Source organism: Amborella trichopoda, chromosome 6, assembly GCF_054954075.1.
Source record: "Amborella trichopoda isolate Santa Cruz 75 chromosome 6, AtrichopodaSantaCruz75HAP2 v2.0, whole genome shotgun sequence".
Taxonomy (NCBI): Eukaryota; Viridiplantae; Streptophyta; class Magnoliopsida; order Amborellales; family Amborellaceae; genus Amborella; species Amborella trichopoda.
This window is the reverse complement of record NC_142341.1, coordinates 13,227,903-13,237,924: the sequence shown is the minus strand read 5'-3', so window position 1 is coordinate 13,237,924 and position 10,022 is coordinate 13,227,903. Positions and strand designations below refer to the sequence as shown.

At 36.6% G+C, this 10,022-nt stretch overlaps 1 protein-coding gene across 3 annotated transcripts in view; it reads right to left on the bottom strand.

Moving 5' to 3' along the window:
• Positions 1-969: 969 nt before the first annotated feature.
• Positions 970-10,022, bottom strand: part of LOC18438171 (uncharacterized) — a 31,080-nt gene continuing 22,027 nt past the window's right edge. Inside the window, exons 17-28 of one of the 3 annotated variants that reach the window (XM_011626633.3) lie at positions 8,399-8,474; positions 7,869-7,965; positions 7,702-7,771; positions 7,314-7,493; positions 5,539-5,661; positions 5,350-5,433; positions 4,788-4,972; positions 3,631-3,769; positions 3,474-3,533; positions 2,078-2,182; positions 1,777-1,907; positions 970-1,266 (exon numbers count right to left, since the gene is read on the bottom strand). In XM_011626633.3, coding sequence (XP_011624935.1) covers positions 1,794-1,907; positions 2,078-2,182; positions 3,474-3,533; positions 3,631-3,769; positions 4,788-4,972; positions 5,350-5,433; positions 5,539-5,661; positions 7,314-7,493; positions 7,702-7,771; positions 7,869-7,965; positions 8,399-8,474 — 1,233 coding nt within the window. In that variant the 3' untranslated portion in view covers positions 970-1,266; positions 1,777-1,793. Of the gene's footprint in view, positions 1,267-1,343; positions 1,908-2,077; positions 2,183-3,473; positions 3,534-3,630; positions 3,770-4,787; positions 4,973-5,349; positions 5,434-5,538; positions 5,662-7,313; positions 7,494-7,701; positions 7,772-7,868; positions 7,966-8,398; positions 8,475-10,022 lie in introns of those variants that run through there. The other 2 variants (XM_011626632.3, XM_006848360.4) reach the window with 2 other exon arrangements.

Below are 10,022 nucleotides of genomic sequence, written 5' to 3'. Positions count from 1 at the left end.
GGCTTTTTTACGGTCTTCATTCGATCAATCTAATTAGAAGGCTCTATCATGTATTTCTCTAGACTAAATTTAGAAGGCTCTATCATGTATTTCTCTAGAGTAAATTTGAAAATAACCTGAAAATACCCTCGATTGTCCTGTTTTGAATCTTTTAACCATTGGGTCTGTTCCTCTTATCCTTTTCAAAGGGGTTTGATCTACTCCTAAATGTCAGGTTGATCTACAATGAACCAAGTTCTCTCATTGCATAACTGGCAGCTCAAGAAAGAAAAACTCCATATAAAGTGTCAACTTTTAAAAGGTAGAAGTAAAGCTCACCCCAATTTTAATACAAAACCGTCAAATTGATCATTTTGACCTAGAGATGAACTACACCTCATTTATTCAAACTTTATTCTAACTAGTTAGGATAAACTACACAAATCATGTTCTTCCGTTCTACTATATCATAACCTTATTAAGATCATAATTCACCATATCTTTTTTCACCACCATCTATCCTTCAAAAACTTCCCCTTATTTTTTAAGACCTTTCCACTTGAACCAAATCACACTATATAATTGATGTATCTAAATCTACTTTCCCTCGCCTATTAAAACCACCTAAATTAATGTATTTCTTCTGAATTCTATTCTTTCTCATCTCATTTCTCATCACCATCTTTATAACAACTATACTCGTCCTAGATAATATTTTTTGACCATCCAATAATCCATCCCATAAAATATGACTAGTCTTACCACCATACTATAAAATTACTTCAATTTCATTAGTATGCGATGATCACATAAAACTCTAGACACAAATATCCACTTTGCCTATGCAGCTCTACTTTTTTTCTGAGGGTACAAATATATTTGAATTCAAGTTGAAATACTGCTTCCAAGGCAATATCTAGACAACCCATTTTCATAATTTTCAAATATCTTACAGACCTACTTGCCCCGCACCATTTTTACGGCTTTAAATTTTATGGTTAAGGACGAAATCAACTTTTCAATCAATCACAAAGTATTTGAATATCCAAACTACACCTTTTAGCATAATTTAGAGGCGTGCCTTACTAGGATGCTTTAAAGTTGACACCTCATACAAACCACACCCTTTCTTAATAGCCACTCATACAATAGGTTCGATTTTTATTCCCCCTCTCTCTCTCTGTTACACTCCTCGCTAGGTGATGGATCTTAGACCAATAAAGAAAAACAAAACCCCGTGTCCTGAAACCTCTGTTTGTTGAACTTGTCCGGTAGAGCATTACTTTTCTGAAATTAAATGAGATGATTGATACATCAGAAGCCAAGTAGGAAAGGTCTAATGAGGATTAGAATCGTACAAAACATTTCTTTGTAATATTTATCTTCTATTTTGGTCAAGACACCACCAAATAAAAACCCCCAATTAACCCAGTCAGGACTAAATTGATCCAGACCAGTTCAGTTGAATTCATTCAAGAAATAAATAATCACAAGAGAGAGAGGAGAGGAAATAATAAAAAGGAACATTGGGGGGAAGCACAAAATGGAAGAGCCCCTGTTAAAGAACTTTTCAGACAGCTTCTCCATCACCAAAAACTCACCCTGTAACAGCCAAGATACACATGTAGCGAGCTAGACATGTTGGCGACATCACATTATATGTAATAAAATTATAAATATAATACATGGGATGCTCAGCCGACGGTACTTATGTGAAGTTGTCAATAAGAGAACATAAACAGCACCTCCCCCGAAAGCTTCCTTAAAGAGGAGGGGTTATAAGGAAAGAAGAATGACCTTTGTACAACGAGCTCCTACATGAAGTAGCTGAGAGCCTTTTTCCTTCTTGAACCACCTTCTCCGTAGAGCTCATTCCACTGCAGCAACTCATTCATGTTCGCGGACTCTGAAGATACACTCGCACATACCTGTAGATAGAAAATGTGAGAAAGAATAGCAATTTGGTAATCATTTGGCTGGCTAGAGAGAGAGAGAGAGAGAGAGAGAGAAAACTACAAACAAGTAGAATATTGGGTCTTCGATATACAGGGCAATGAAATTTCTCTATCTACATTATATGCGCAGGAGGCGGGTTCACCTGTTCATTGGCATATTTAAAGTCATCCATACTTAGAGGACGTATATCAGCACTACCACTCAATGCCGGGGGCGATCTTCCCTCTGATACTGCCAGGGCCTTTTCCTGGAAAGGAATGAATCCATCTTAGTCTCACTAATGACAAGGAGATGAAACACATTGGACGAAAACAGAACAAGTAGTAGGAAACCAATGAGATGACCGTTGCATGAAATCACTCCCCTATATATATATATATATATATATAGGAAAAAGCTGGGGTTAGCCCACTAACTAATATGAACATATGAGCACAACGGTCTAGATTGAATCTGGGCAGATCTAATGATCACGGATGTCCAGTAGTGCTTGAATTTTATTTTATTTTCTATAAATCCAAATCAATTGAAATTTTAGGTGTGTGTTCTTCTCATCATGGCACACCTAATAAAATATTAAAAAAAATTATTCGTGAAAAAAAAAATAGCCAAAATACCCCCCTAACTTTTCGGGGGTATTTTGATCAATTTATTTCATATAAAATATTGTTTTGATACACCTATTTTTGATGAACACACGCCTAAAATTTCAAATGATTTGGATTTGTAGAAATAAAATAAAATTTAAACACTACCGAACATCTATGATCGGCCCAGATTCAATCTAAGTTGTTGGGCTCATATGAGCTCGTGGGCTAACCCTAGCTTTTTCCATATATATATATATATATATATATATACAATTAGACTATTTTTGACACAAAGAGGTCACAATCGTCATTGACTATTAGATTTGAAATTGGGTGGTTAAGGATATGCCATTGTTTAGGCACAGAGTCTACAATAAAATTTCTCAAATGTTGTGACACTTTTATCGATTAGATTTCACATTTAATTGCCAAAAATGATTGTAACCTCCTTGTACAAAAAATGAACAGTCTCATAGTCTAGAATATATATATATATATATATATATATATATATATATAAAGAGAGAGAGACAGAGAGAGAGAGACCAATAGGAAAAGTAAAGGAGGTATATGAGACATGTGCATATGTGAGAGAAAGAGGGAGGGGGGAAAAGAAAAAGAAAAAGAAAAATATTCTTATCACCTCTCTCTCTCTCTCTCTCACGCACACACACACACACAATTTCATTAGTTAATTGGCCGATGCCGAAGGCAAACATATGCAAAGTACATGTTATTAAAGAGAAATGCAATTCTTAAAAATAATGAGCATAAGGGTTTGAATTCCTCAAAACCACACCAAACTGGGACTTAATGGAAAGTCACAAACAGGTAAGAATCTTAGAGTGCAGTTTCCAAAAAAATTTATTTTTTGGTCCGGAGCACAATTATGAGCAATAAAGAGAGATATAGCAATGGCACAGTGTGCAAGAAGTAAAGGAGACTAACCTTCTTTTCCTTTTCGAGTATTTCTCTAATTGGGCAATGCGCAGCAGTAACACACAGATTCTGTGACAATGGAGAGATGAATATACATAAGTACTCAAGAAGCATATTTCATGAAAACCCATTCAATATTGAGGAACATCAAAGAGTGCGAGCGAACCTTCAAATCACTTCCAGAATATCCTTCAGTCATATTTGCAACAGCATCCAGATCCACATCAGGTGCTAGATCCTCCTTCGCCAATATCACTCTCAGGATCTTTGCTCTGTTTGCTGCATCGGGCAAGTTCACCATTAACCTGCAGAATCATTTCACCAGATATCATATCAAAGTTACAGGGATCTCCTACCTAAGTTAGCGCTCCACCTCTCAGAATGTGGCTCTGAGGCTTGGGAGCTCGAATTCATTCCCACCACATTCCTATTCCCACCGCATTCCCATTCTTTTGGAATGTGTTCCATGTTTTCTTGGGAACTCTTTCTACTAAAGTGGTTAAGAGCCTGATCGCTCCTTTAGCAGGCTCCATTGTGGAAAACCCAAAATGCATTATGAGGTGGGTTTTAAATAGGGGGAGCAAGTTTCATTCTCGACAAATTTTTAAGGATAACTCCAGCATCAAAATCCTCCAACTATTTTTTGAACTTTACGTTGTAATTATTTTTAATATGTACTGCATGGAGGACCCCTAAGGGAGCTTCTGCCAAGCAACAAAAATCCCCATGGTCAATCCCACTCCCACTCATTGAAGGAATGAATGGCATGAATAGGACACCATCACATCAGTCAGCAATAATATGTTCAAAGCAAATTTCTAGAAGCTTCTCACAAAGGCCAAATGATGCTCCTACCATCAACCAGGATTTTTTTTTTAATAATACTGTTCCCCACCCAAAAAGAAGGGTGTTATCCCATTTCGGGTTAAGTCATTAAAGTCCAAAGCACTATGGATATCGTAGTCCATTGTGGTCTTGACTGACCCATGAAATACTGGACGGAAATGCAGAGAAGATGGGACCTAGCTTTAGGGTCATGTCCTGTTATTGTGATTTCCAATCTCTCTCCAGCAATATGGATCACTCCTTGGATAGTCATGACTCATGACTCCAAAAGACTGGACTATGGTACTCACGAAGTTTTTGGACAATATACCTGCCCATTTTACTATGTTTCCCCCTTGTAAGTTTTAAGAAACCTCAGTCAGTGAGGTTCTCAAAAGTTCCTATAAGAATATATGGAAAACCTGCCCTACAGATGGATGTAATATGACAACCAAAGGCAACAGAAGAAACCACTTCTAAAATCAAAACCATTCTCACCTTCGAGGCAGCCGCCGAATAACAGCCTCATCCAGGTCAAAAGGCCTATTAGTCGCAGCAAGTACCAGCACCCGCTCTTTGTCCTTAGTGCGCAGGCCATCCCAGTTCACCATAAATTCGTTTTTCATCTTACGCATAGCTTCATGTTCACCAGGGTTCTCCCGCCTACCCAACATGCTATCAACCTACAATGCAATCAAACAATTCCAATTGTTAATCCCAAAAGTTTATCCCTTCTCAATCTTTTCTCTTTGATAGGAGAAAATTCTTTTGGTTAGAAATGGTTCAGGATCTCTGTTGTGAGGATGAAAACTTAACCAATTGAGCAACAGGTCAATAATTAAGGCAACTTATTCATAAACAATGATTAGGAATATCATAACTAAATTACTTTTTAAAAACATAAGCGAGTAAATTACTTTTTTTAAAAAAAAACTTTTTTACATATCAAAACAATTCATGGATATAATATAATGCAAAAAATTGAAAGACATCATGCAGCATAAAGATATAATAGCAACAAGGACATCAATAATACAGCAATAAAATGTCCTGAGCTCACCTCATCAACAAAGACAACACTAGGTGCAATTTTACTTGCAAGGGAAAACACCGCTTTAACATACTTTTCACCCTCACCAAACCACTGCGATGACAAACCAAGACAACAGTAATAAGAATACCTTTTTCTTAAGAGGAGCATAGATATTAAAAGACAGGATCTTCAGATTCAACAGGCACCCAGGCAAACCTTAGAAGTGATGCTTGACATGGAAATGTTGATGAAATTTGCTCCAGCTTCTGTGGCCACAGCTTTTGCAAGCATCGTCTTCCCAGTACCTGGAGGGCCAAATAAAAGTATGCCCTTGCAAGGCTGGACCAACATCAAACACCACCAAATCAGAATCAGAATATGAAAAGTCATTGAGCTATATTTGTAACATTATAATATTGAATGCTTAATAAACAACTAAAAGGTACAGAGAAGAACTAATAAATGGCACTTAGATGACAATTGACAAAACTAAATGGTGGCACCCCATGCTCCATGAGTAAGTTACCAAGACTGAGAATCCTCTTAAGAAGTGTAACAAATCAAACCAAAACAGCTGATACAGATTCTTGATCTTTTAGATGAGCCTAATGCCTGAGGACCACATGCTCCCCATTTAATTCAGACAATAATGTTCAAACACATTCAGCCTCAAAGATAACTGACTTAGGCAAAAAGTAGACCCTAGATCCAAATCCATGAAGCACATCGCCTAGGCTTACACCGACAAATAGACAAAATCGAAAGAGCATTTCACCCAAACCATCTCGTCATCTGAAACTAAATGCACCACCTACACATGATCCTAAAAAATCCTATGGTCTCCTTCCCTTAATACATGTTTTGTGTGTGTGTGTGTGTGGGGGTGGGGGCGAGGGGGGGGGGGGGGGGGGGGTGGGGCAGATGGAGGTTTAAAAGAAGCCTATGGGCGAGGTTAGATCTTTGGGCAATGATTTTGCTTGGTAAGTAACCGGCTGTGTGGAGACAATGTGCCACTCAGATTGAGAAGTATTTGCTCAACTTGAATTTTGTTGTAGGTGCTTTCTTTTGTTTTTTTTGGTGATAGTCTGGTGCATGGTCTTTCCCATTGACAATATCATCATTGAAGGATAAAATATTAAAGTCATTCAATCCCATTTCCTTGTGTAGCATCAATACGTCAAAGCAGCTGCCACAACTAATGGAGGAGATCCATGAGAAATAGGAGGATATTGAAGTCATTCAATCTCATTTCCAGCATCAATACTTCAAAGCAGCTGGCCACAATTAATGGACGAGATCCTTGAGAAATAGGAGGATATTGAAGTCATTCAATCCCATTTCCTTGTGTAGCATCAATACATCAAAGCAGCTGCCACAACTAATGGAGGAGTTCCTTGAGAAATAGGAGGGAACATTCGAGACCTTCTAAACAATTACATGCAGTCTATGTTACTGTGAAAGTTATATGCCCAAGTAAAAGAAGATTTTATCATGTACTTAATCCATTTTTTCCCCATATTATCTCATATTTACGTTCTTTAATTATTGTCAAATTTAAAAGTATCACCTCCTACTTCCCCGGTGAGCTCAATTAATCTGCTCTCAAGCACCAATTTAGTTTCCTTTAGTGAACTAGGAATGAGAATGCATATAATGAAAAACAACATGCTCAAAGCCCCCACACAACCTTGTGTGGAAATGTGTAAAACAAGTACTAACTTCCACAAATAGAATTCCACCTGAAAAATAGTTGTAATATGATATGGAAGTTCAAGACACAACATGAATAAAGACGGAACGAAGAAGATCCAGCCTAACAAAATTAAATCATCAAGGACGATATGCATCAACATTGCCGATGTTTGCTACACTAATCAGATAAAAAACAAAAACTCAGAACATAATTAAAAGTACATAATCAACATATAGGGATTTAAGAAAAGACTATATTCTCTCTACACTTCAAGCTATCAAAAGGGAGAGTGAGCAACCTTTGTTAATTGCCCTTTGCAAAACAATTCAGGTCTTTGTAGAGGAAGCATCACCAACTCCTTAAGGGTGTCTTTAACGTTTTCAAGAGCACCGATATCATCAAAAGTCACTCCAATATCACTTGGTGGAATAACATCAGCAAGAAGTCTTTTCTCAAATTCATTCTCCGTCACAACATCCTAAAATTGCTCAGTGTCATATACCCCCAAAAAATAGCATGTTAACAGAGAAAATAAAAGCTAGTGTTTCCAATATGCCAAGGAACAACTACTTGTGATGAGCTACGATATTGAATACAACAAAATAAACCAGACCTAAAACAAAAGAATACAGAACATTACTACAACAAATAACATTCTGGAGATACAAAGAATTTTACTCAATCACCTTCAGCGACTTCTTCAAACTCTTAGATTCACTTTGGATACTCTGGAGTATTCCAAGCCCATATTGAATGCTATAATAGAGACAAAATAAACATCAATACAGAATGTAGGAATTTTTAAAAAATCAAAGAAATCAAGAGAGGTGATACATGGTTCATTTTAGACTACCTATCACCGCTCAAAGCGAGCTTCGTCTCTGTTATGTCGACATTCGCATTTTGCATGAGATGGTAACTTAGAGCCCAGCCAACTATCTTCTCTGCACCTGCAAAATAAAAAATATACCCCTTTAACACAAAACTATTATGCACAATCATTTACTCTATACAAACTATAAACCGTTTTTACATTTATTTTAACTGCAGGCAAATTTCAGGAATTTATATTTAAATTTATGTATCTAACATGGATATTCCAGCATATTTGAATCCAGTTTGATCGATTGGTTCCTAAAAATTCAACCAAAACAGGAAAACATATGATTTTTTATTTTCTATAATTTCAAGCCAAATAGAAGTCGTGCGCAAGTTATGGAAATTATTTTAAACAGAAAATAGTTTCTACCAAAACAATTTTGCTCAAATCCATTCGAATAAGACATACAGTTGCTGCTCTCAGTTGAAACCATTACAGAAGCCCAAATCCTTTAACAGTTAACCATGTAAATTGCAGATCTAAAAAATATAAATACGACTCACTTTCATTAGTAAGTGCTTGATCCTTGATGCAAATATTTTCAAGCTCTGTACACTCCAAGCCATTTCGATTTAAAACCTGTATGAGATCAAAAGACAATGAATTATAACCTGCAAATGATGATAAATTTATCCACTACTGTCCTTGTCTACAAATACTTTTTTTGTCTACCACTTCCAGTGATGAAAACACACTGTGGCAACTTAACTATGCCATATTTCCCTTTTTTCCATTACCATTTATCTTGTTGCAACTCTATATCTTCTTTTCTTTTCTTTTTATCTCTGTTCTTTTTTTTTTTTTTGGGTCAGTTCTTTGGAGTTATTGCATTCAAGGACCATGACCAGATATGCAATTATAAGAATGCCAAGATAAAAAAAAACTCATAAACTAAGGGCTAAAGCCACCTATAATATAGGCCTTCATAAACATCTAAATTTTTTAGAAGTTGGATATCTTTACTCTGGATATCCACATCTCAAAAACCAAGCCGCAATATTCCAGCTGTCAAAAACCATTTCGGACAACATACCATTTTACTAAAAATAAGATGGTATAGAATAGGTGAAACAGTCATTTAGCACTTATAATACTAACAGTGCTCATATGAATGAGTACTCATATGAATGAGTACTGTTGTACATTAGCCACTTAGACTTTAAATTGTGTAGACATTGGAAACAAAGTCTAAAAACATGCAAAAATTTCCCAAACACATTTATGAATTTTTTTAATAATGTTTTTGTTCTACAAGGACAAAGGATGGCGTTGACAAAGGTATTAGGAGTTGAAGAAACTCAACCTGCATCCTCCCTTGCTTACAAGAAAATCTCAATAAACAGGTGAAGAAAACACCAGGACAGCACGATGGGCCCATTTGTACCAATTTCCTACAAAGAGCCCTTTGGGGAATACATTGGGCCAAGCATAAGTACATGGTTTTTATGATCTGATTCAAAGACTACGTACATCGGCCAGTTATGGCTTCATCTCAGAACATAAGCTACTAACTTTCAAGTCCACACATAATAGTAAATAATATTAGGCAATGGGGTTATGCATATGAAAAATGTAAATGAGTTAGAACAAGAACAATCAGGGTGGGTAGCAAGTTTTCAAAGATTTCAATTTCATTGCATGGGCAAAAAGAAAACGCACTTCACACTCCAGATGAATGCTAATGTGAAAAGAATCCACTCACAAGTTAGACTGTGAGTCTGATATAACAGGTGAAACACACATGCTAAACAGAGGTGGTTGTGACGTCCAGCTATCATGGTAGATGACAATAAAAAGGCAACATCCAGTGATTTAAAAAGCGGACCACCCAATGCCTAGGTGGCCGCCTTGACGATCCAAAAGGCCTAGGCGCATCACCCAGGCCTAGGCGGGTACCTAGGGGTGGAAATGCCACTCATTGAGGGGATGTTTTGGTTATTTTTTTAATATTAAAGGGGCAAAATTGTGGGTTTTAGGTTCATTTGAAATCTAAAACCCATTAGAGCCTATTTTAGAGAGAGAAACAACCCAAAAAACTAGTTTTTGGTGATTTCCATAGGATTGAAGGATTTCTCTAAGTTACGAGAATTGATATAAGCATCACCTAGTGATATTAGATCTAATTTT